Genomic DNA, 27,631 nt, shown 5'->3' on the forward strand with positions numbered 1-27,631 from the left:
ACAAAACTAAGTTTTATTTTCAAATTCTAATTTTAATACAGATGAACAAACAAGCAGAAAAGTGAGAAAACTAACTGTATAAGCAGACAGATGTACCAAATGTAAAACAGTGAGTGTTAATATTAACACAACTATTTACATGCATATTTACAAGCAACCCTTTCTTATTTTTTAGTTAGTTGGAAAAAGATTTGACATTAGGTAAAAACATTACTTAAATAGTGCCAAGGTGGTACAGTATATTAAAAGTATTAGAAAAGTGATATTCACGGCATATCAATTATAAAGCAGATGAAAACCTGAATGACAAACACCTACTCCAGTCTCTGGTAAAAAGTCAATGCAATCCATGCTGTGAAATAAAAATGAGAACGCCTTATAAAGAAAGCAGAAAAAAAAAAAAAAAAAAAAAGAAAGCAGAGTAATGCTATATGATAGAGGGCGATGAAGTCAGTCAAGTCAAACAGAGAAAATGATTCTTGAATTGGAATAAATCCTCAATGAAGTCTTGGCTCCTTAGCTGGTGTTCTAAGCCCCACCCACCCCTCAATTAAGGACAGTTTAAAAGCCTTTGATATCAAATAGCATCTACATATGTAATAAGTTGTTTATATTCCCCAAGACTTTGGTGCTAAAGATTTTCATGATCATGATTAGTATTTGAAACTAAATTTATAGAGAAATAAATGTTAAACTAAAATAAAATCTGTAATAGTCATACCTAAAAGAGAATGCTACATTTTGGCAGTAATATGTAATTCCAGGCTAAGACTTTTCACCTCAAGAAAAAGTTGAACGATAAGCATCTAATCAGCTAGCAAAATTTTCTTTCAACATTTCATTTATTTCAAAATCGACTTTATTGCAGCCAAAACAGTAGAATTAACTGTACATAATAAAACTATTATATATATATACACATTTTTAAGTTACAGGGAATAAAGTTTATTTTGGCAGGTAGTGTTAAAACAAAATTAAAGTTGCATACATTAGTAACATAACTCAACATCCTTAATTTGGTATAAGTCCGACACAGTTTCTTGCTTTCCTGTGTTCTGCTAAATCACCAGACCTAAACTTAAAAAAAAAAAACCAAAAAAAAACAAAACAAAAACCCTGACAGCCTCAGATTTAACTTTACTGTTTTCGCTTACGCTCTGATTCTAAACAAAACTTTTCATAAGCTTCTTCAATCTCTGGGTCCATCTCATCATCAATATCGTCCAAATATCTGCAAAAGAAGACAAAAATGATCATGTAACTTTACTATTCTTCAAAATGTTGAAATGTCTGGAGATGTTAAGCATACTTTCCTAGACTGAATTCTGTTTTATTTTTAGATATGTGCATTTAAAAGTTAATAGAAGGCTTGACATGTATAAGTTCACACCTTCTTAATAAATACTTTAACTAGAACATGATTTCAGAAATGTCTGCTTATGATTTTTTATTCCATTCAAAAAGTTTTATCCTTCCAGTAGTTATGTTTAATTAACATTAAACTTATTTCTGTGATGAATATCATTTATTTGTATGTAAGTATCTGTGTCCATATATGTAACATGTGTACTGGTACCCACAGAGGTCAGAAGAGGGCGTTGGTTCCACCCAAGCTAGAGTTGAAGGTGGTTGTGAGCCACCAGATATGGATATTGAGAATCAAACCCCAGTCCTCCGTCCTCTAGAAGAGGAGCAAGTGTTCTTTTTTTTTCTTTAAAGATTTATTTATTTTTATATACATTGGCGTATTGCCTGCATGTGTGTCTGTGTGAAGGTGTCCTCGGGTCCTCTGGAGTTGGGAGTTACAGACAGTTGTGAGCTGCCATGTGGCTGCTGGGAATTGGACCTGGGTCCTTTGGAAGAATAGCCAGTGCTCTTAACCCCTGAAGCATCTCTCCAGCCCCGTGATGAGTATCTTAAATGTTACCACAGAATATTCATCAGCAACTGATGGAAACAGGCAGAGACATGCAGCAAAGCACTAGGCTGAGCTCCCAAAGTCCAGTTGAAAAGTGGGAGGAGTGAGAATGTGAGCAAAGGGGTCAAGACCATGATGGGGACACCCACTGAAACAGTCTGCCTGAGCTAATGGAGCTCACCAACTCCAGTCGGACTGGGAAGGAACAAGTTAGGACCAAACTAGACCCTCTGAATGTAGGTAACAGTTGTACGGCTGGGGCAGACTGCAGGGCCATTGGCAGTGGCACCAGGATTTATCCCTACTTCTTGTACTGACTTTTTGGGAACCCATTCTTTCTGGATGGATACCTTGCTCAGCCTAGATATAGTAGGGAGGGCCTTGGACCTTCCCCAAAGCAATATGTCTTACCCTCTCCGAGGAATGGATCGGGACTGGGGTTGCAGGGAAGGTGGAGTGGAGGGAATGGAAGGAGGGGAGGGAGTGGGAACTGGGATTACTATATAAAATGAAAAAAGATAGTTTGTTTTCTTTCTTAAAAAATAAAAAAAATCAGAGAAACCCTGTCTCAAAAAAAACCAAAAATATAAAAAAAAATACAAAAACAAAAAAACAATAACAAAAACCTTTATTTCTGCAAGGTTCTTCTCACAGTGACAGGTCACTTTGCCATGTATCTAAAATCAGACTGTGTAACAAGAAGCTACTTTTGAGATTACGTAATCCAGAAAGCCCTGTCCCTCCGGTTCCAGCATCTGTAAATACACAAGCATTGCAACAGGGCGGTGCACTCCTGTAGTACAGCACTTAGCTGCCTACTGGAAGGCAGGGGACGAGCAACTCTAAAGTCGGCTTTCTGCATCCATCCATCATTCCAAGGAGGGGTCCAGGAATTGAATGCAAGACATGAGGCTTGTGAAGAAGTATTTCTACCAGCTGAGCCATCTTGCTGGCCCTTGAATGCCATTCTTTTATAACTGCTCTTCTAGTTATCTCAAAACTTGGTCACAGAAGCTTCATAAAGAATGAGTAATAAGGGGTTGTGGAGAATGGTTCAGAGTAAAGCAGTTGCTGTGGAGCACAGAGTCCTGAGTTTAGTTCAGCATGCATGCAAAAAAGCTGGGTGTGGTGACTAGTGACTGTAATCTCAAATCTGAGGAGGCAGGAAAGGCCTCTAGGTCAGTCAACCTAAGTGAAATCAGTTACTTCCAGGTTTAGCAAGAGACCCGACTCAAAATCATGTGAACAGTGACTAAAGAAGACACCTGACACCAACCTTTGGCCTCCACATGCACACACACACATGCACAAGAACACGGATATACAAAGAGTATCAGTAATGAAAAGGAGAACTTACGGGTCACCAGCCCCTGATAAATCTGTTCCATTTTCTTCATAATCTGGAAAAAAGTCCTCTCTTTCAAGTAACTCCTGATACTTCTCTTGGTAATCTACAAGACAATACAGGGAAAAAACCGAGTGAATATCCTATGAAATGAACAGTTTTGTCTCTATAGTCTCTTAATGACTTTAAGAAGACCATTGTTTAAATAGTAGTAATTATATATTTTCATAAAATTTATATTCTATTCGGCTTGCTCATTTCCTTGCATGCTCACAAACCTTAAAATATTTATACACACTATCATTTTAAATGTAAATATATTCCACAGTTGAGTTACTCAAGACTGAACCTCAGGTCTCCCATATACTATGGCAAATATTCTACAACTGAACTATAACCCCAAAATCTCGTAACTTTTTGTTTGTTTGAGAGGGTTTCTGTAGCTGACTGTCCTGGAACTCTTTAGGTAGACCAGGTGGGCCTTGAGCTCAGGAGAAACTCCAGGCTTCTCCTGCCAATTGCTGGGGATAAAGGTGTGTGCCATCACACCACGCTCTTTATACTTTTTATAGGTTTTGGTCTGTGAGTGAGTGTGTGTGTGTATATAAGAGAGAAGGGGGAGGGGTCTGTTTATGTGGCCCGGGCTGCTGTGGAAACTGCCTATGCCAACCAGGCCACCATTGAACTTACAGAGTTCTCCTGCCTCTGCCTCCAAACACTGGGATCAAAGGTGTGCACCACCACACGTGGTTTAATTTTTATCTTGAACCAGGATCTTATTAAGTTGCCCAGGCCTGTGTTGTAAGCCTCCTGACTCTACCTCCAGAGCAGGCAGGATTATAGGTCTCCACCACACCAGGCTAATCTTCATTCCCGTTTTGAGGGAATATTTCTGGGTTAGGGCCAAGCTTTTCCAAGACTGTCTTTATAAAACTCTAAATATCAGGCGTTGGTGACATTCCAATTTTGACAGGTTAAGAGAAAATTTAAGCATAAAGATTTCTTGCTTAAGTACTTTACGTATGATATTCTTTTAGATGTATCAACGCAGGTCAACAGGAACTCCACATCATGCATATACAGTACAGCTTGGAGGCTCACGGGGGGGGGGGGGGGGTTCAGTCATCAAGGGGCTTGGCATTTAAAACACACAAACATTCAAAAGCAAGGCCCTAGGTCTGTGTAGAACAGGAAGATAGAACTCATGCTCTATATACCTATCTCTCATCCTTCATAAACATCTAAGGGTTGACATCTTAAAAGGATGGACCTGGAAAAGCAAATAAAACACCTCAGTGGCAAACAAAAGTTGATTATACGTTTGAGAATGGAATGAGGCCAGGCACTCTGAAGAAACTGTTTACCCAGAGTTTGTAACAGCATATTTGACCTCGAATTTCTAATCTCCACATTAAAAAAAAAAAAAAAGCCCAGGAGGAAAAATGAAAAGAACCAAAACCCAGCCATCCAAGTGTTCGCAAGCTAGCGATATACCTGTGGCTCCAGGCAAAGGCAAATCTAACTCTATTTTGGGTAGAGGTTCCGACAGCCCAAGGGTCTGTTTATTTATTTATTTATAAATAAATAAATAAATTTATAAATAAATAAAGGTTAAAATCATTACCCCATTCATACTGAAACAGATAATGCAAATGGCTTAAGAAAATAAAATGTGTCGAGACCAGCCTGGTCTACAAGAGCTAGTTCCAGGACAGGCTCCAAAACCACAGAGAAACCCTGTCTCGAAAAACCAAAAAAAAAAAAAAAAAAAAAAGAAAATAAAATGTGTGGAGACAGAGAAAAAGATACGCTGAGTAAATCATTATCAAAAGAACACCTGGGAAAAGGCCAAATGGATATTCTTTGTGCAATTTTTACTTCTCTGTAATTTTGAAGTAATTTCTAAAAGACAAAAATGAGCTTGCAATAAAAATTTGACACTGAAGTAATTTTCTTTTCTTTTTAAAGATTATGATCTGTCTTACCAGAAACAGCATGAGTTACATAAGACTAGTAAAGAATGGGTTACTGGTATATGAAGACAAGTATACGGACAAAGAATCCCAAGATGAATATTATTCAGCATGCCATAGGTAGCTTAATTATAACTAAGAGAGGAAGATTAAGTTAATATCTGCTGCTAAAACAATACAGTGAAAAATAGTTAAAAACTAAATATTCTCTATGTAAAAATTAGGTAGATAAATAAGAAAACAGCAAAGTATGATTTTTAGAAGAAAATAAAATGTAATTAAGTAAAAATCAGCACAAACAAGTCTGATAAATTAAAGCTCAAAGTATGTATATGAAAATACATTATAAATAAAATGGAAAGATAGTCACATAGCACAAAGGGATAAAACCGTTAAATGACCAAGGTCATCTTTTTCTAGACTTTGTAAGGAATCACAAATCAGTAAGACAAGTAACCCCAGCAGAAATATGGGGAAAAGACAACCAAGAGGCAATTTTCAAAGAAAAAAAAAAATCAAAGGTTAACACACAGGAAGAAATTCAGTATTATTGTCATGAAAATAACTACATAGAATTTCATATAGTTGGGTTGACAGAAATTATACCTATTAAGTGTTGCAAGAATAAAAAACAAAAGTCGTCTAAGCTGTGGGTCGGAAAACTAAATGGAACGACCATTGCTGAAAAGCAATTCTGGCAACACTGCTTAGTGAAGCTGAAGATGCTCACCTTATAACTTAGTTCTACTTCCTCATCCTACAGACTCTTGTGTCAGAGGCACATGACAGTCAATGTTGTTATTTAGAGGAAAAGACTGGGAAAAAAACCCAATTGTAGCGGGTTGTAGTTTGCACTAAATCGGAAGACTTTCTCTCTTTCAGTCTACAGTTCCACCTGTCACAACTACTGCCATTTTTCTATAAATAACCCTTTACTGGAAGGTACACAGAGACTTGAATTTTAATTTGCTCTGAATCATGGACACTAATGCAGTCTGTAATTCTTAGTAACTGCAATAACTTTAATATAAGTTGTCTTTACCATCTATGCTAATCATCTGAAAAGTTAAGATAAAAACAAATACTAAGAAGAAGTACAAAATAAAAATGGCTGTCCTTAACTGAGGGAGGAGATCTGACTGTCCAGAATAGTACCAAGTAATCAAATACAACACATGACAAATTGTAGCCCTACAATCTTATAATATATGAACCATTCCAGGCAGTGGTGGCGCACACCTTTCATTCCAGCATTCTGGAAGCAGAGGTAGGCGGATCTCTGTGAGTTTGAAGCCAGCCTGGTCTACAAAGGCAGTTCTAGGACAGCCAGAGTTATTAGAGAGAAAAACAAAACAACACTCCCCACTGAAGAAAAAAAGTCATACTTAATACTATCAAAGAGTCTTTATGTAATTTACTACTTAAAAAAATGGGGGAAAAGTGACTGAGACAACATACCTGGGTCAGCAGCAGTGAAAGGGACACCATCAGATGTATAAAATGTTGGTTCATTCTAGGATAAATCAAAATGATAAAAAGTAGGTGCTCAGTTTGAAATACATTAAAGTAGTATGGCTGAGATCAATCACCTGCAGTTAATACTGTACACAAACAAGCAAGCCCAACATCCTAACAGTCCCTCCAATTTACTGGGAATGCACATGGCTTTTAGTTTTCCACCTTTTAGGTTTTGCTTGCCTTCTGCGGTTCTAGGTCCTGCTGTCTAGTGTTGATCCATCCCTGGCTGAATTAGCTTTTAGCTTTGTGTTCTTATTATCCTGCCATTTTTAAGGAGTTTACAAGTTAAGGAGTTTTTAAGGGTTGTGTATTCCTTTGTAGCTGCTACACATCTGGTGATGTCAGAAGCTACAGGGCATCATTGTCCTGGTCTTTTTCACATTACTACTACATCCATCTTGACAATGGATGATCTTGATATAGTCTCCTTTTCACTAGAGGATCTCTATTTATTTACATGATCTCCTTACTGGCTCCTGTGGCGATAAAAATGTTTAATTGGCACTGGATTATGAGAATAGTTTTATATAACTCAATTTCCAATACTGAATTCACCATGTGGTGCTTTGAACAAGAAGAGCCCCTACAGGCTCATACGTTAGAATACTTAGTCTGCAGTTGGTGAATTGTTTGGGAAGGATTAGATGTGGCTTTGCTGGAGGAAGTGTGTCCTGGGGGCAGGATGTGAGGTTTCAAAAAACTCTGATGTCACTTCCCAGTGTGCTCTGACTTCTGTTTGTGGACAGAGATGTGAGCTCCCAGCTGTTCCTACCTGTGCCTTTGCTCCACCACTGTAAACTCTTAATGCTCTGCAATCCCAGGCTCGATTAAATGCTTTCTTTTCTAAGTTGCCTTGGTCATGGTGTTTTATCACAGCTACAGAAAAGTAACTAAGACAAAGCATTAAGTGAGACACAAACATGGCATACCATGAAGTAGTTAGGGTCATTTTCAGGGGTAGCTTCTCTGTATGTTGAAGTTGCATGGACCCTGCCCCAGTTACTTGATCGAAGTTCTACAAGCTTCAAGAGCATCTGTTTTACATCTCTACAGACAAAAATTAGAAATCAAATTAATATGCATCCATCGCCCAAGTGCTGTGAGGCTCTAAAATATTTCTAGCAAGGCTCCATTTACAACTTAACAGACACCCAATGCTTTAAACTTCCAGACATTTTTAATGACATAATTCACTGTATTATTTTTACTTTTAAAAAACAAGCTTGAAACTGGGCTTACTGGTACACACTTTTAATTCCAGCACTTGGGAGGCAGAGGCAGGCAGATCTCTATGGGTTTGAGGCCAGCCTGGTCATTAGTGAGTTAAAAGACAGCCAGCCAGAGGTACATTGTGAGACCCTGTCTTGATAAAACAACAAAACAAAAAAACTTGAAATCTGATCTACTTAACGCGGACTATATTTTGGTCATGAATCACACTGGTCTTTTATATTACTTATGGTAAAGTTCACTACACAAACACTAGGTCCATGTTTAAAGTCTACATCATTTTCTTTCTCAATAGACTCATCATATCTTACCACAAAGAAAATTTTAAGTTTTTAAGTATAGCTGAACAAAACTTAGTAGTGACATGTCATAGGCAAAATACTAAACTGATCCATAATCTTAATCACTTTAATGAAGTAATAATGATTCAAAATCCTAAGAAGAAGAAAAAAAACAAAAACCAGAAGAAGAAAAGTCTGACATCTACTAGCTTCTTTCCTACCTGCTGCAGTTTGCATCTAGGACAACATTTTCAATTCTCTGAATTATTTCTTCCATATCAGTTTTCCCCTTTTCCTTCCAAGTATCTTCTAAAACTGATCCTGTCAACTAAAAGCACAGATGTCAGTAAAATAAAAATGCAATAGAGGAGAGATTTTTTAAAAGGTATTAGCAAAAGTTGAAACTTTATTTTTTAAACAAGATGAATTTAATGGTTAGATATTTCCAATTATTCTCTGCCGACTGTCTCTATGCGGAGACGTCTATACCATCTCTGCTTTTGACTAATTAGAAAATAAAGCTATATGGTTTCACATCCATAATTATGTTATTGTTCCTCTATGACTAAGATTAGCTATTAAATTTTAAGGCATGTCTCTTTTTAAAAAATAATCAACGTCAGATGTTGTGGTGCACGCCTTTAATCCGAGCACCTGGGAGGCAGAGGCAGGCAGATCTGTGAGTTTGAGGCCAGCCTGGTCCAGAGCTAGTTTCAGGATGGCCAGATCTACATTGTGACACCTTCTTAAACCATAGGTATAGGCAGGCAGGCACGCGCGCACGCGCGCACACGTGCACAGACACACACAATGTTTTAAAAGAAAGAAATTAAAGATATGAACAAGATATGAACAGGCCATTCACAGAAACAAACATGGCCAGTAACCATGAAGGAATGCTTAAATTGACTACTAATCAGGTAACTTCAAATCATTGTGAGGATTTTTACTTCACCATGACAAAAGCAGAACTGGCTGATCCTACTTTCCCTGAAGATGTGGAGAAAGGTGTACTCATTCATTACTAGGAAGAGTACAGAGCTGCAGCTCAGCAAACTTGGATATTATCTGTCATATAAAATACCTATGTTCATTGACCCTCTGAGTGTTCAAAAATTTAATCTTCAAAAGTATCTATAAAGAGATAATGGAAGACTACTAGCAGTACTACAGCAGCCAAATGCACAACAGCCCAAGTGTTCATTAAAATAATAGACATTAGCAAAAGTCTGAATACAATAGAATACTAAGAAGGTGCTCAATACAGAGCTAAATCTCTCCAGATTGATTTAAAACTTTCATCTGGGAGTCAAAAATAAAAAGCTAAAATAGACTAAGAGCTTTTTTGTAAGGGCACACAAACGGAAAAAAAAGGGGAATTTACAAATGGGCTGGGATGAAAGATTTCCAATAAACCAGAGTTTAATTCCCAGAACCACATGATAGAAAGAAAACCCCTCAAAGTGTCTTTTAACTTCCAGGTATGCACAAGCACACACAAAATAATGTTAAAAAGGAATTTTAAAGAAAAACCAACCTTTAGCAATTTTACTGCACAAATTAAGTTGTCATCCATAGGATTAGCGAACAGAGCATTCAGCAGTTCCCGGAGACCAACCTGAAGAATATCTGCTCTTGTAACCTGCCCATTTGTTCCTTTGATCTTTAGGAGAATAAACAGTAGGACACTAAAAGCAGCAATACTCAAATGTGATACAGACATATGAATAGCCTATGAAGCAGTTGCAAAATTCAGTTAAATATAAAAACGAAAGGAACACACTGTGATAACTTCACCAAATTAATTACAATTGTTCTCTATATAAATAATACCTCTAATAAAACTGTAGATATAGGTAAAATTTAATTCTTATTCATCACCCATAAAACATCATAGAAATAAGTCTACTTCAATAGTGCTGCTTCAGTAAACATGCTGTAATTTAAGCCACCATGAAAAAAAAAAAACCAGGTATTTCAAGTTGTATTTTATTATGTGTATGGAGTGGCTGAGTGGTGGCAGCAGCGTACACCTTTAATCCCAGCACTCGGAAAGCAGAGGCAGGCGGATCTATGTGAAGTGGAGGCCAGTCTGGTCTACAGAGAAAGTTCCAGGATAGCCAAGGCTACACAGAGAAACCCTGTCTCAAAATCAAAGTAAAACAAAGCAAAAGAGTGAAAAAGGAATGCACTAAGACTTACAAAAAGACCATCCTCTATGGCTAATAGCCCAGCACCGAACCTGGCTGTGGGACTCAAGGCTTAGGATCCTAGCACATGGGAGGCTAAGGCAGGAGTAACGCTACAAGCATGATGCTGGCCTGGTTGACAGGGTTGGCTTCCTGAGCATATAAGGACTTTTAAAAGCTTAGTGATGACTTATGATTTTGTTCTGCTTATGAGCAGAACAAAAGTTATCAATGTTCCATTCAAATATAATTAGGTATGAAAAGATTTGCTTTCACCCTGGTCCCCTTCATTTTAACTTTGACATTTTCACTATGTAGCCCGGGCTACTCTAAAACTCAAGATTCCCTCCAACTGCTGTGATTGCAGGCAGTTATCACCTGGTAGCGGTCATTGAACTAATTTTCTTCTATTTTATTTTTGATGTTGTAAAAATATAACGTGAACAAAAATTCCTTCCTGGAAGTATTTTCACATGTTCAGACCTTGAAGTACTAATAAGAAATGTTCTCACCTCCAGGTTAAGGTATAGTTCTCCCAGAAACAGAACAAATGCATGAAATCGTTTCCGAGTCACTTCATCTCCTTTTGCAGCTTGGTCTTTAACTTCATACTCCGTCCGGCATCTAATAAAGATGTATCTTTTAACCATCTCATACTGCTTTGACTTTTCAACAGTAAACCAAGATTTGTTTTTTGTCATTTGTCAGTCTAGTTACCAACAGCAACCAAGGCAAGCACAATCACTGTCCTGACCTCAGATGCAGTTCTAAGATACTGCCAGGAATAAGAATAAAACTAGCAGATCAAATTGTAATAGTAACAGTATACATTTCACAAGGTTCAGAACATTCTAGAACTAAAACAGGAAAAATTATATCATGCCTTATTGGTATTTTTGCTATTTTTATCCATCTCTAAAGTGTTCTTTATACTTGTGTATCCAGTTAAGCTGAAGAGGTGGGGAAGAAAAAAAAATTTTTTTTTTAGGTTGACTCTGGGGTCTTGTGTGCACAAGACCAGGCAACAGTGAGCTATATACCCAGCCCCTTTTTGCATTTTGTAGGTGGGTTTTTGCTGAGCTGTCCAGTCTGGCTTAAACTACTATGTCATTTAGCCAAGCTTTCAACTCATGGCCCTCCTATGATCTGGATCCGATTTTGCACCAACACACCCAACAAATTCTTTATTCTTATACTTCCCAGTGTATATTATCAGAGATTATACCTCTAACTCATACAGGTAATAAACAGAAATCTGGGAGTTTTATACTCACAGTTCCAAGGCATATAAACTAATCCTAATTGTCTACCATGGAATCTAGTAATAGTTAGCCACTATTACTAAAATGGATGTTTTTAATTTTCTTCTAATTTTTTTTGAAATGTCTGGGAAAGTAATTTGTTTTACAAAACTGATGTTGACCATTCTCTTAAAAAGAAAAATAAAAGACAAAGGAAGGGACTGAAAAGGTTTCTCAGCAGTTAAGAGCTTTTGGAGACTGAATGGTTTCCATACAGCCAGCTTATAATAGTTTCTTTATACAAAGAAATCCTATCTTGCCCAAACATTTAGCCGGTGGTGTAAAAAGACCACAGACTTATGTTTATTGTTCCCATGTAGCCAACTCTATCACACGTTACCTAATGAGCACCATGTTTGAGTCAAACATAGCAAGATGCCTTACCTTCTTAAAGATATTAAAGGAATTCTCGGAGATATATATGGAAAGGGAACCAGTTAAAATAATAAAAGGGCTAACTAATCAGCAGCAACTCAGCTATCCAAACCCTTTCTTACCTTCTGTTGTAATTTTAGTTAAGTTTTGATAAAATAGATTTTTCCTTTTATAAATTTCTAAAGACATAAGATAAAAGACACAAAGTATGTGCCCAAGTAAATTCTTATCCTCTATGGATAATTATCCAGATGAAAGACTCTAAGTCCTCCAGAGCTAACTATTTTCAATTATAGAAAGAACCTGTGTTTATCTCACAAAGGTGAAAATAAAGACCAGATTACTACCCCATACCACTACAACTTCATTCTGTCTTTTTCAAAGTACATACATACATACAAACATGCATATATCTCTAAGGGTAGAACTGTGCTCTGTTTCCCAGTCATATTACTGACAGTCTTACAGTACTGTAGAAGTTCATACAGAAATTTAATAAGGCTGCCTTTCTGGCAGCATACTCTGCTTGTAATCCACTTTCTCTGTCCAGACACTACAATTTGTATGTAATTATAGTAAGGATAGTTCTTAAAATATATGTAAATTTGCCATTTTTATTTTTCCAAACTGTATTTATCCAGAACCATTTGAAATATTTTCTAAGAATTTACTATTGTATGTGTATGGGTGTTTTGCCTGCATGTTCTTTGTACCATGTGTATGCACTACCCAAAGATTACAGAAGAGGGAGCCAGAACTGGAGTTAGAGATGGCTGTGAGTGGCCATGTGGTGCTGAGAACCAAACCTAGGTCCTCTGGAAGAGCAGCCAGGTACTCAACCTCTGAGCCATCTCTCCAGCCCCACTAAACATTTTCTTACTCATTCCTAGAGATCTCTTTCATGAACGCATAAAAGAGCTCATTGCTATGTATACAATTTCCAATTTTTACTTCATATAAAGTTGACTACTCCCAAGTGTAATTTATATCTAACAAAATTTTCTCATCTAAGCTTATGGCCTATGGGTACAATATCTTGCTCAAAACAGCTTTGACAACCCAAGATGTGTTCACTTGTTAAATACTTCCCTGTTTGTCTCCCTTTAGTCTGATGTGCTTGGCATTTAATCTGCTACAGGATAGGAACTCTTCTCTCCTTTTTCTTTTCTCTGAATGGCTATCCACTTGAGCTGCTAGCACAATTCATCTTTTACATGTGTATTTGGAGAACCACCTTTAAGGCCTAACTTTTTAAATTTTTTTTCAAATTTACACATAATTACATAATTCATTTTATCCCTTCTCTCCACCCAAATACATGGTCTATAGTCTCTTAATTTTTAATTGTTGTTGTGTGTGTATATGTGTGTGTGTGCGTGCACGCACACATGTGTACACCCTGCTCAGTCCATATAATGTTACTTGTATGCATATGATTTCAGGGCTGACCACTTGGTATTGGATAACCAATGGCCTCTTCCCTTGGTGTGCTGTACAGTTTTATGTTAACTTGATACAAGCTAGAATTATCTGAAAGAAGGGAACCTCAATTGAGAAAATGGCTCCCTAAGAACCAGATATAGGGCATTTTCTTAACTAGTGAATGATATGGGAAGGTCCAGCCTATTGTGGGTGGTACCATCCCAAGGTCAGTGGTCCCGGGTTCTATAAGAAGGCTGAGCAAGCCATAGGAGCAAGCCAGTAAGTAGCATGCATGCCTCCATGGCCTCTGCATCAGCTCCTGCTAATGGAGCTGGAGAGGTTCCTGCCCTGTTTGAGTTCCCATCCTGAATTCCTTAAGTAATGAACCATGATGTGGAAGCATAAACCAAACCAACCCTCTCCTCCCCAAGCAGCTTTGGTCACGGTCAACAGTAACCCCAGGACACCAGAGAAGACTTTCCCCTACTCTCAGTATTCCTTAGTTGCCTGCAGTTCTTTGTCTATGGTTGGGAACCTGTGAGGTTTCCTTTTCCATATTAGCTGGGTTCTATCTTTAGAATTATTACTCAAATATCTTGTAATCACTAATTTTTTGGTGTGTCTGCGCACACATGCAGGCACGTACAGTGGAAACTGAACTCAGAGGTTTGCACTCTAGTCCCAAACTATACCTCAGGTCCTCTACTACAAGTATGTTTAAAGAATTAATGGACAGCCGGGCGATGGTGGCGCACGCCTTTAATCCCAGCACTCGGGAGGCAGAGGCAGGCGGATCTCTGTGAGTTCGAGACCAGCCTGGTCTACAGAGCTAGTTCCAGGACAGGCTCCAAAGCCACAGAGAAACCCTGTCTCGAAAAACCAAAAAAAAAAAAAAAAAAAAAAAAAAAGGAATGGACAAATGATAATAAACTTATTAAACATGAAAATAATCTTATTGCTAAAGATTAGATTAAAAAAAAGTTTTGGTTTTTTGAGGGAGAGTCTCACTCTGTAGCCTGGGCTGGAGTGGAATTTAGTATGTATCCCAGGCTAACCTTGAACTTGAAGCAATCCTGTCTTCGGCGAGCTACCACACTCACTTTAAGAAAATTAAAGTTTTCCTTAATAATTCATGAATCAATGCCAACTATTAAATATGTAATATAACGACAATGCTTGTGTAATCTAAACAGTAATTCTAACTGTAAAAAGGTGTAGAGCAAGAAGATTCTATAAGAACAGAGAACTATTTAAATTTTAGAGCTCTTAACATAGCTATTATATAGTAATTAGACTATATAATAAGAACAAGTAACAGATGGAACATGATGAAGAATCAGATTTAAAGCTCAAGTTTAAGAATGCAGTGTGGGAGGCTGGAGAGATGGCTCAGTGGTTAAGAGCATTGCCTGCTCTTCCAAAGGTCCTGAGTTCAATTCCCAGCAACCACATGGTGGCTTCACAACCATCTGTAATGAGGTCTGGTGCCCTCTTCTGGCTTGCAGGCATATATACAGACAGAATATTGTATACATAATAAATAAATATTTAAAAAAAAAAAGAATGCAGTGTGATGCGGGTGGTAGTTCAAATCAGTCAAGAAAAATGAATTACTCATTTTTATCAAATTTAAATTCTCAAACTAAAACTACCAAAATACTTAAAAACACATCACTAATCATTTTGATGATTCTGGGAAAGGCATTTCTAAATCCCAAACCAAAGGCAAAGGAAAAACTGACATTTGACTCTAAGGTTTAAATATTTTGGAAATCAGACTGGTCTGCCTATATTCCCCTGCAACCTATATTGTAAGGTGTTTAGAAAACATCAATGGTCAAATTCTATTATCTGTAATTTTATATTCACACTGACCTTTGAAGTAGCAATTGGCGGAAGTTGCCACTCTGTGGGCTAATTGTCAGATGATGGGACAGGTAATTACACAGGCGAGCTCCCATGTAAGAGAAATTTGGGATAGACGTGGCCTTTTAAAAAGAAAAGTTTTGTATGACACAAATACATTATTATCAATGCAAATACTTAGCAATATCTTATGGAGGAACACCATTTGGCTACTAAAATGAACTATATAGTATATGTTAAAAGGTTTTTGTTAGGCCTAAGAAAGTGAATCCTCCCACCTATCCTTATACTAAGAACCACAGTACAAAGAAAACTGTAAGGGGACTTCTCCTATCCCTCATTCACCTGAGGTTACCAGAAACAATTAGAAAATGTCTCTTGATGTTAACCCAGTTTTGCAGAAAATACAGACGTGTACATGACTGTTTGGTAACAATTATGAATGATGAGGGTAGCTACAAAACTACTCATCAATGTTGTTTCTCACGAAAGGACAGCACACACTTTGAGATCTAGCAGTCCACAACAAGACACCCAAATATTCTGCTTTGTGACCTTGGCCACTACTGAAACCTTCCTAGCTTCAGTTTGACACACAAAAAGGCGACTAACAGGACTTGGCTTGAACATCCCAAAACACACGGAATAAAAAGGAAATAAAAACAACTACTTAAAAATAGAAAATAAGTAAAACTAAGTGAGAAAATGCTACATCTTGATTTCATAGCAGAAGCAGCACTTAAAAAATTTAGACTTCAACTGCAGATTTTAGAGAACAGGAGGACACAGTTTACCACCTTGTGATAGACAGGAAAACACGTGAGAGGGCTTCAGAAGCCTGACCAAGGTCACAGAGATAACCAATAAATCACAGATTCTATCCCCTTCTGGATCACTTCACTAGAAGAGAATGAGTTAAGCTCTCTGCTCAGATGTGTATAGTGTGGACAGAGGAGTAACACTTTCAACCACTGAGCTAGAGCAACCATTGTAGAATCTTAGCATTATCAGAAACATAGCAAGTGTTTTATAATTAGACCTTTCTATTTCTAGGTTTTTTTTTTTTTTTGGTTTCTTTTTTTGCTTACATTTGATTCATTTCAAAAACAAAACAAACATGATTTCTCCTTATACTATAAATGCTTAACAAAAGAAAGCCAAACTTTGCTTTTCCTGCTATTGGCTGAAGGGTTTTTAGCCTCTGTAACTGTCAGTTAGTTTAAACACAATTGCCTACTTGTTTCCCCTCACTGGAAAATGAGATTTTAGCTACCACTTGCTTTAAGCAACCCTACTCTTATCTCCCATTCTCTCCACCTACAATATGTTCTTTTACAATATGATTTTTTTTCTTTTTTCAGACAGGATATATTCTTCTTTCACTGAATTTTCCATGAGAATGCCCCACACCCAAAGTAGAGAAGGATAGCGTTCATATGGGGCAACAGCTCAAAGTCCACTGGGAATGCACAACTTACCATCTCAAGTATAAACTTGTAGATCCATCAGTAACACTAGTCAAGAAAACTCATTCCTTTCTAGACTATCTGCTTTTTCTCTTTGCGCTTATGTGGCAGAATTAACTTATACACTTAAAGCAGCCTTACTAATCTTGATAGCCAAGGATGACATACCTCTTGGAAGCTGGAGTAATGCCTGTAGGTTTTATCTTTGTAATGTATGCTCTTCGCTATGTGTTAGTAACTCTTTGGGTATGGTAAAAACCTTCTCAAACTTAAAACTGTACTGAAAACCATTTTAAAAACTAAAGTTTTTTGGGAAAAAAAAAGACAGCATTCTAATACCCTTTATAATGGTATTAACATGCCACTGCCCAATATGTGACAACAAAAGCTGAATGTTAAACGACACAGAAATAACTGGTTAAGTCTTTTTTTTTTTAAACTGGTTAAGTATTTTAATGACTTAAGATACACATCTTTAAAACCTAAGAGTGGGCACAGTCAAATCCTACAGCCTTGGAGGGCTGAGACAGAATCACCTTTAGTTCAAGGCCAGTCTAGGATAGTGAGATCCAGGCCAGCCTGAAATACAGAGTGAGACCATCTCAAAAGCACATGAACAAACAAATGAAGACAAGAAATGTTGAAACTTAATACTGGACTATTTTGCAGCCTGGCTTATTTGTGTCTATCTATCTCAGTGCTAGGGACTAAACTCAGGGCTCTGCACTTGCCTGGCCAACACTCTGCCACTGAATTCGGTCCTCAACACCACCTCATTTGTGAGGCAAGAAATTTCTCACATGTTTTTCTCACCTTCTCCAAGAATCCTACAGAATTAAACACAGAGAGAAAAAAAAAATCCACAACTGTTTTGTGTATGTTGGTTAGCTTTAGGTGCAAAAAAAATAGGGGTATGTGTGATTCTTTTGTAGATTTCCTTGTCTGAGCCTAGACCTCTTCTGTACTGCTGCTTGTGCACAGAGCTCTGGCTAAGCCATAAATGCTGCTTCTACAGAGCTGGGCTGTGCAGGTCAACTGACAGTGTGGCCTGGCTCTAGCCTTGAATCTCTAACTACAGGAATTTTACCCCGGACATACTTCAAACGCTCCTCTTATCCACAAAGCATTAACAAGTACGGATGAAACGGAGAGGGACCTGGCCTTCTTCAAATAACAGTCACCATCTATGGGCTCTGGGAAACTACCAGTCATCTCCTGCTACGAGCCTACCTACCTGCTGGTAGATGAGTTCCACAAGTTCTTGCAAAGCATCGTCTGTTGTGACCCATCCATTCAGGGTTTCTGCAAACTGTTCAATTTCTGTTTCAAAACTGCCAGGCTGCTCTGTAAGATGATTCAGAAAATCCTGAACATATTCTGATAGAGTGGGATAATCCTCACAACCATCCTCATAGGATTCCTACAGTTCAAAATTAAAACAAAAATGGAATAAAACAATTTAATTCATATAACTAGCAAAGCAAGCATGCAGTGCTTTAAGTTGAGGTGTTTCTAGCAATGATTTTTTAAGGGATCTCACATAACTTTAAAGATTAAAATTGAAGAGCACTCAGCTAGCTATTCCTTTTCCTTGCCCAACATGTTTTAACAGAAGGAGCTCCATTAAGACAAAGAATTGTCTTTTCAATCCTAGAAGACTTATATTATGGCAAGGAAATAAAGTTTCACTATAATAAACAATATAAGAAGAATCTAGTTACAGATGAAATAAGACCTAGTTACTAATTTTGCATTAAAACTGTAAGGAAAGGGGACTGGAAAGATGGCTCAGCATTTAAGAGCACTAGTTGCTGTTCCAGAGGACCCAGGTTCAATTCCCAACACCCACATGGCAGCTCACACCTGTCTGTAATTCCAGTTCCAGGGCTCGACACCTCACACAGATATACATGCTGGCAAAACACCAGTGAACATAAAATAAAAATAAATTAAAAAACAAAAACATAACACTATAGGGAAAGGATGGACCAAATATAGAAACCAGAATTGCCAGCCTGGGAAATATATTATACTACTCTGTATATCTTTGTAGATGTTTGAGAACATCTATACTGAAAAGAAAGAAAGAAAAAAAACTATGCTTTGTCTGTCATCTATTTGCCAATACCCAAGGACAGGGAAGCATACTTAACTGCTTAAATACAAAATTACATCATAATAAAGATGGTAATAGACTTTCTGGTTGCTTTATTAGGTTTCTAACCAATCTGGATAGTAATAATAATCTTAAAATTCTTCTTGCTCTCATCACATGGAATACTACCCCAAAGCATGCTAAAATTTATCTGTTATGTTCAAATATACACACTGCTTGATAAGATTTATCGTTCTCCAAATAAACTCAAATTACAAATCATATGAAAAAATAATGAGCAAAATAGAGAAGCAGCTTATGAAGGGCTTTAAGTTCTAGAGTCAGTGAGTACAAAAAATGCCATACAAGGGAGATAGTCTTCCTGGTAAGACTGTGTCTGACATCCTTTCAAGGCACATGCCAGTATCTCCAGCCCTGGACAATAAGGTAGATGGACCAGCAATCCATGCCGAGAGCCTGCGTGCCAACTGTATGGGTGCTGAAAGGACATGACACAGGAAATGCCACGAATAAAGCAGACCAAGTTCTCTCCTCATATCTCACGATGCAAGGTACATTCAGATGCTGAGATAACTAGAGTCTTGAGAGTTCATATATCTGGGGGTGGGTGGTTAAGAGCACTGTTGCTCTTGCAGAGGATGTGGGTTTAGTTCCCAGAACTCACATGGTGGCTCACAACCACCTGTTAACTCCTGTTCTAGGGGATCCAATGCCTTCTTCTGACCTGTGCAGGAGCAGGCATGTACACAATCTACACACATTACTGATAGGCAAAACATCCATACACATAAAACAGAACAAAAACATCCATACACATAAAACAGAAAAAAATGAATCTAAAAAAAAAAAAGTAAAATAAAGTAAAATAACGGAAAATGCAAAACAAACAAAATTCCTCCCAAACCCTCAAAAACTGTGGGAGATATCCTATACAGTAGAAGGATGCAGTATGTTGGTTCCAAAGAGGGAGGGACTTGACTTAATACCTTTGAGGAAAAATGTCAATAGCTAAAACAAAACTGAGGAAGGATGAAGGCTATTAAGAGTCAATGAGAGAGGTAGATCGTGTACGATGAGGGCACACTAAGGAGGCTAATTCTAAAAGCAGTGGTGGGGAAAAGGAGTTTATATAAAGAAGGACTGCATAGAACTTGAATTTGTGTACAGACACAAAGCTGATGAAAAATTGTACTTTTATATTATACTACCCTCAAAATAACTAAGATTCAGAACACAAATATGACATAAGTATGTTCATTGCCAAGAAACCTAACAATCTATAAGCAAGAAATTGGTTAAATTTATTACTGTACATTCATATAATCAGCTTTAATATAGCCACTTAAGAAAACAAGACAGAATTTATGCATCTCTAATATAATTGCATCTCTAATATAATATGTATATATATATTCCATCTTTCAGAAATAGTCCCAAGATAATTTGTTAAATAAAAAGAGCATGCATAATGCCCCCCTTTAAAGAAAGGAACTTATGTGTATAGACCTAACATTTCTGCAAAGCTAAACAACTGACAACACATCTGGAGTGAAAAAATATTATTACAAGCACTGCTACTTTATTAGAAGGTTGTGAAAGCAATTAAGCATTAAAAACATACACATTATTAATATATTTAACCACTTATCTGTGTGAATTTCAGAATTAAAAAGGTTTTGGTATACATAGTTTTCTAGACTTAAAGAATCATAACATTAATATAATAACAAGAAGTCTGAAGGCATCAGTTGAAGCCACTAATTTTCTATCAACTCTCATTCACTGTGACAAAAACACAGTTCAGAATGTCCAATGTCAGCTTTATATACTGTTAATAGACCCCTCAAAATAGGATTCAAGTCTGGTGAGTAAAAGCAGAGCTGCAATGGGGAGCTGGAGAGACACTCAGCAGTTAAGAGAGCTGGCTGCTCTTCTGCAGGAGTCAGGTTCAATTCCCAGCACCCACATGGCAGCTCCCAACTGCCTGTAACTCTGGTTCCAGGGGACTGACACCCTTACAGACACACACACAAGCAAAACACCAATGCCATTAAAAAAAATTTAAGTCATTAAAAAAAAAAAAATTCAGATGTGCTCCGTAGAGAACAGGGGAGAGCCCTCAGGCCCATCGCCTTAACAGTGCTCTCAGAGACAGGCAGCACACCATGCCTGATCAAAGTCTATATCACTTGTATCAGCTTTTTTTCAAATAATTTATCTGTCTTCAATTTGAAGACAACTGACTTAGACTTGCTGGACTGAAACATGAAAAGGATGGAGATGTCAACACACTAAGTTTCTGCTATAACCTTGTTAGAAAAAAGATCTAGAAAAGATAATTGTTTTATACCTGAGGATAAATGTGAGAATCCTCATCAAGAAGTAACAGGAAAGTGATTCAGATATCAGATTCTGGGAGCAGGCAGGATTCACAAAAAAGGTAATAAAATGGAAAAACAGAACCCTAGGTACTATGACCCGAGGGGAAGAAGGATGCTAGAGAAACACCCATCAGAAATGGAAGGAGAGCTAAGCAAGGAGAACTGATGCCCAGGTCAAGTGCATAGCTAAAATCTAGAAGAGAATGATGGATGCAGTCTTGGAAGTAAAGGAGATTATACACAAGGAAAGCTTAACAAGATTAGCAATATTAAATATGCAGTTCTAATAAAATCACACAAGAGATCTTTAAAGACTACAAAAGGTAACTTTGACATCTACCACACTGGAACTTTTAAACTAAACAGATTTTCATGTACTGTTCAGGGCCTAAGAGAAAGAAAATTTAAGAACACTACATATTTAAAAATCAGAGATCTTTTACAATCATAAAAATTGTATCAACTTATCTAGGGGGAAATTACACTGCAGATTTGCATTCCATACTGAAAACAGATAAAAATGGCGGCAGTAACTCGAAGATGCTTTTAGGAAAAAAGCTTTTTGGGTGGTGATGGGGTGGTGACACAGAAACATTTCTGCCTCTTAATGAATGCTTTATGAGCTCCTTTTTTATCAGTAAGTAAACTAAATAATAGCCATATTAGTCTGAGAAGCAACCAGGAACAGATGGATACAGAAACCTGCTGAGACCCAGCATGAAAAGCGGAAATTCTAGCAGCTGGACTAATGAACCTGTGTGTGGAAGCCAGAGGACAGCTTTTGGGAATTGGTTCTCTCTATCATGTGGGTCCCCCAGGGACTGAACTTAAGGTCATCTGCCTAGCAGTAAGTGCCTTTACCTTGCTAGGCCATCTTACTGACCCAGTAATGTATACAAGAACAGACTCAAAGATTTCCAGAAACAGAAGGCTGGCTACTAGAAAAGGCCCTGTAAAGAGAGTTTTCTCCACTGTGTCTTACAAGACCAGTGCCCCACCCACCACTGCGTACAGAACCTATTTGTGGAGGGACTAGTTCTAGCTAATTCTGCATCACGGCTCCTATCAGGAAAAGTTTTCCTCACACGAGTTTATCTGATAAAGGAGGATGCTCCTGTTCTGCACTAAATGGACCGAAAGCATTTAACTTGGACTCTGAATAAACTGTAGTGTGAAGTAAGGGTGACAAAATACTAGGACAAGGCAGCAAGCCCAAGTCTCCACAAAATCCAGGAGAGTTACCACTTAGGAAGTCAGCCAGGGAAGAAATCTAATTATGCTGCCAATTTGCTTCAACCAATTTCAGTCCATTATGGCTATTTCTTATGATTTGAACAGAAACCAGTCAATATAAACTTCCCAATCTCCTACTTAATTAAATGCTGGCAACTAACTAAAACAGTCTTTGAAATAAAAGGTCATATATCAAGGGCCAAAGATGTTTCTAGTTCATTTGTTTTGGTACAATGAACAGAAAAGCTGATGTACTAATAGATATCAAAGAATTCCTACCAAAAAAACCCAAAAAACCAAAAAAACACTAAGACTGATTCAAAGTAAGTGCTGGTGGTGAGGTAGAGAAGATGGCTCGGTGGTTAAGAGTGTGTACCATAGGGTTAGAGGAATGGATCAGTGTTTAAGAGTATTGTCTATTCTTCCAGAGGACCCAGGTTTGAATCCCAACATCTACATGACAGGTCACAATTTTCTGTAACTCCAGTTTCAGGATCCAACAACTTCTCACAGACACACATGCAGGCCAAACACCAATGCACATAATAAAAACAAATCATTCAAAAAAGAAAGAAGGAAAAAAAAAAAAAAAGAGCATGTACCAGCTCTATAGAAGACCTTGTTCCTTTCCTAGCATCCACACGGGCCACTCACAACCATCTTGTGAATCCAGTTCCAAAGAGAGATCTGGCCTCTCTGGCCTGTTCAGACAAATGCACTCACCTGCACACACCCACAGACACATTTGCTCATAAAGTGTCATTTGACTTGTATTCAGGACTTTGAAAGAAAAAAACAACAATTATTTTTCCTATCATAAAATAGTCCACATCAACAGGAAGAAAACAGATAAATAGGTAACTGTTTTTGGGTGCTAAAGAGTAAACCTTTTTTTCTTATCTTAATTTTTCCTTTCAAGATTTATTTTTATGTAATGTATGTATTTTTATGATTTTTACCTGCATGTATAGACATACATGTCTATGTGAGGGCACCATATCCCCTGGAATTGGAGTTACAGACAGTTGTGAGCTACCACGTGGGTGCTGGGAATTGAACTTGGGTCCTCCAGAAGAGCAGCCAGTGTTAAGTTCTAAGCTATCTCCCTAGCGCCCAAAGTAAAACATTCTTAAGAGTTGAATTATTCAACTACTCACAGAGCTTCCATGGTTCCTTTCCTCTCTGAGTCATATACAATTTTTTGGGGAGTGATTCTTAATTTTTACTTTTCATGACAAATGTCTTTTTTCACCAAATCAACTGCTTTTCTTGTCATACTTATACTTCCTCTTGTCTAGTCCCAAAGCATTTTTTTCTAAAGGGTGCATAGAGTTTCCAGTTCCACAAAGTGCAGATTCTCTACGTGTCAAACAGGAAAGAGAACCAAATATAGTTTACAGAAACTATGAAAAACAGAAAGTAAAACTATAGCTACAGCATACCTAATCAGGATGGCTAAACCCAAAACACCGAGTGCTGACAAGGACAGCAAGTAGCAATCAAAGTCTGAAGAATGTAGAGTGGAATGATCTCGTTAGAGAAGACAGCTGTTTCTACTAAGGTTGGCTCCCGAAATTCTACTTTTACATACCAAGCAGAAATAAAAGCATATATCAATCAGGACATGGGCAGAGACAATGATCTCATTCACAATAGCCCCAAAGTAGAAGCTATCCATTGATCAGTGGACAAATGGAACCTTGATACAGTCCAGTGATGTGAATAAGTTACCTCAAACTATGTTCCCACAGGAATTTAGATGTAGAGTTAGAGCAGCAACCTATAGATCTTCATTTACGTAAGCTTTGAAAAATGGTTTGTAACATGCCAGAACAGGAGAGGCTGTGAGGCAGGAGGGTATCAAGTTCAAGGATGATTAGGATGTATCAAAATTATCTAAGACCAAACCAAACCAAGCAACCCCCTAAAGGCTACCCCTGGACATGAGGATAATTCTAAGGGGATAACTGAGGCTTAGAGGATGCTGACACTTTTCCTCTTTGGCTGTGATGCCAGCTCTAGCTGTCTGTGTGTCAACTTTGAGCTGAGTTCCTACTGTGTTGTCATTTAATAGACGGAGAGTGAGGCCTCATGCTAAGGTATACCAGTCATCTTTTCAATTCATCACTGTTATTCGCTCCCCTTTTCTGAAGTTAATCTCTATTCACTGACTCATCTGGGTTTAACAAGGACAAGTGAATTTCTCCCTATAGTCCAACCATGCTTTGAGTGTCCTACTACTAAGAAAACTAAGACCAGATAAAATTTGCTACATTATTGACAAAAATAAAAGCGTGAAAAGTTCTTTATGCCTACATATACTTATGTAAACACTTTACCAAAATTGCTTACATATGAAGCATGGTAAAGTATGCCTGTAATTCCAGATTTGGGAGGCTGAGGCAGGGGGCTGCCTTGCTTGACTCAAAACAAAAAAATAAAGACAGCAAAAACTTTCACAATATTTCTGCATAAAGCCAGCACCAGAAATATTATCTTAACATAATCGATGAACATCCCCTAGAAATAAAGAGCCCAGATACGCATTTCTCAACATTCATGAACTACCTATTTGCAGCAAAAGGTTATTTACTCCAAAGGCACCGAGGAATATTCTACAATCTGGCTAAAATCAAACTAAAGGAAGCTCTCCTGGCCACTCACTGTACAGGTTGTCCATAGGTTCAGAAGGAGATTTTAGTTTTACAAATTGAAGATATCCTTGAAATTAGGCTTTTTATACCAGGCTTGTGATTTTACATTTACTTTCTAAGTACTAGGTACACAACAGGGAAACAAGCAGACGAGAATTCCTAGTCTCACAAGCTTACATTCAATACCATGAATATAACTACAAATTATATTCCGGAACTACGGCTTCGCTGAAGAAGGTATTTCTGTGTGTAGTACAAAAAGCGCCAGCATACTCTAGCGAAAGACTAACCACATTACTCCAATAGTATCAACACGGAGTAGTAGGAGAAAAGAATGTACTCACTGCATAATTAGAATAACCTGATGGGTAAAATTCGGGGGCGTTCGCAGACAGCTTAGACATTAGCACAGGAGCCACAACCACCTGGGGCTTAGCCATTGCTGACTCCGAGTTCTGCTGCGGGATTTTATCCTGTGAACTAGGTGGAGCTCTCTGGGGCCTCGTTTGTTCTGAGAAAGAAAAAAAAAAAAAAGCAGTGCTAGATGTATTCATTCCTTTGTATATAACAACTTACAACATACTGAGAAACCGTCTGAGAACTTCCGGATTTGGGGAGTTAAACACAAAATGTAAGATGGTTAAGAGTCCTACAAAGAGCTTGCAAAAGGGAACAATAGCCCTGCTTTGGCTCGCCAGTGCACATACCTGCCTCCGAAACGAACGTTCGAGAGCCTTTCCCACCCCTTCCCTCTCTCTTAAGGAGTTGGGCTAAGAAGTGGCTGCTCGCCCGGGGCCCGGGTTCACCAGGGACAGGTAGGTGACTTCCACTTCCTCCCGGGACGCCAGACCTCTCACCGGACCCGGGCCCCTCCCCCAGCCGGAGCGCACAAAGGATGGCAGCCAGCACCTCCTTCCAAACCCCAGTTCCTACCCCGTGCCGAGCGGGGCTCTCTCTCCCGGGGAATGCTTTCGGGGAACCGGGGGGCGGATTCGGCGCGCGCCAAAGGCCGCGGGGGGTGGGGGGGAGGCTGGCCCAGGAGCACCGGGGCCCCCTCGAGCTGCTCCGTACCTGGGAGCGCCCCAGGCCGGGGAGGCCGCGCGGAGCCGGCGGGGGCCTCGCTCTGGGCCCCTGGCGGCGGGGCGGTCCTGGGCTGGCGCAGCGGCGGCGGCTGCAGGAAGCCCGGGGCTCTGGGCTGCGGCAGCGGCTGATGCCGCGACCGCTCCGCAGGCCCCGCTCCGTTCGGGAACCCGCCGCCCTCAGGCCCGCCCCCTCCGCGGCCCAGGCCCCGGCTCCGCTCCCGACCAGCACCTGGAGCCCGATCGAAACTGTCCGACATGCTCCTGCTCTCCCACGGGGGCCGCCGCCGCCGCTCCGAACAGGACGCGCGGGAGGCGCCGCGGGCCGCCCTGTCACCGCCGCGCCTCACTCAGGCCTCATGAGGAGGACCGGCGGGCCCTGCTCGCTCCTCCGCGCTCCGGGCCCCAGCCGACTCGCCGCAGCTCAGCGCCCGCCTCCCCGGCTCCCTACGGCTGGGGTGGCGGACGCTCTCGCTTAAGCCCCCGCTTCCCCGCCCTCTCGCCCGCCCTCCCGCGACGCAGTGGGGCCGAGGCGGGTCACAGCGGCCCCCCGCGGCCTGGAGGCCCCCTGCGCTGCTGCCCTCCCGCCGGCTGGCGACGGCCGCTCACGTTCGCCGATGGCGGGAATGGCGGGGATGGCGGGGACGGCGGGGATGGCGGGCGGCCTCGGCTCCACCCGGGCCGCTTGGACTAGCCGGGGCTCCGGGCCAGCGGGCGGCGGCTCCGCGGACGGCCGCGTTCGGCGTCTCGGCTCTCGGGATCGGGCTGAGGGAAAAGTGGGGGGACGCTTACCCGGCGCCTCCGACCTCCTCGCTAGTTCTCTGGAGGAAAAGTGCGCGACTGACGGTTGGTGGCAGGAAAATAATCCGGGGGGAGGGGGCGTGGGCGCAGCGCCAGGGTTCGCCGACGCGCACCTCAGTGGGCGCGCAGGTGTGCTCCGAGATAGCGCTCCGGCCGAACCCCGAGGCCTGGCGGCGAAGGGGGCCCGGGCTGCAGCCCTGCCGCCTGCACCGTTAGCTGCGGGGGTGGGGAGTGCAAACAAACCAAACCCAGCCCGCCTTCCACTTCCCACCGAAAATCGTCATGCTAGGTCACATTTCCCAAGCGTCCACCGATTCCCTTCTTGCTTCCCCCTCCAGAAACTTTGTAGAAAATGCACTACCTCCCTTTGCACAACACCTTGGCCCCTCTTGCATCTTCTTCCAGCGCCGTCCAATAATAATAATAATAAAAATACGCGAGCAAAAATTGCAAGCCACTTGTGTGATTTGTAAATGTTGTAGA

At 39.7% G+C, this 27,631-nt stretch overlaps 1 protein-coding gene across 4 annotated transcripts; it reads right to left on the reverse strand.

Annotated features, from left to right (window-relative positions):
• On the reverse strand, nt 1-27,315 carry Paip1 (poly(A) binding protein interacting protein 1). Of its 4 annotated transcripts, none has more exons than XM_057790084.1 (11): nt 27,140-27,315; nt 25,613-25,779; nt 18,119-18,304; nt 15,428-15,540; nt 10,967-11,078; nt 9,803-9,928; nt 8,487-8,593; nt 7,684-7,801; nt 6,695-6,749; nt 3,276-3,369; nt 1-1,231 (listed from the first exon to the last, which is right to left on the reverse strand). In XM_057790084.1, the coding sequence occupies exons 2-11, from the start codon at nt 25,706-25,708 to the stop codon at nt 1,138-1,140; spliced, it is 1,101 nt and encodes a 366-aa protein (XP_057646067.1). In that variant the 5' UTR covers nt 25,709-25,779; nt 27,140-27,315; the 3' UTR covers nt 1-1,137. The 4 variants fall into 4 exon arrangements, with proteins under 4 accessions (XP_057646067.1, XP_057646064.1, XP_057646063.1 ...); XM_057790081.1 differs by lacking the exon at nt 27,140-27,315 and adding an exon at nt 26,580-26,805; XM_057790080.1 differs by lacking the exon at nt 27,140-27,315 and adding an exon at nt 26,340-26,805.
• Between the last annotated feature and the right edge of the window lie 316 nt (nt 27,316-27,631).

Source organism: Chionomys nivalis, chromosome 15, assembly GCF_950005125.1.
Source record: "Chionomys nivalis chromosome 15, mChiNiv1.1, whole genome shotgun sequence".
Classification (NCBI taxonomy): Eukaryota; Metazoa; Chordata; class Mammalia; order Rodentia; family Cricetidae; genus Chionomys; species Chionomys nivalis.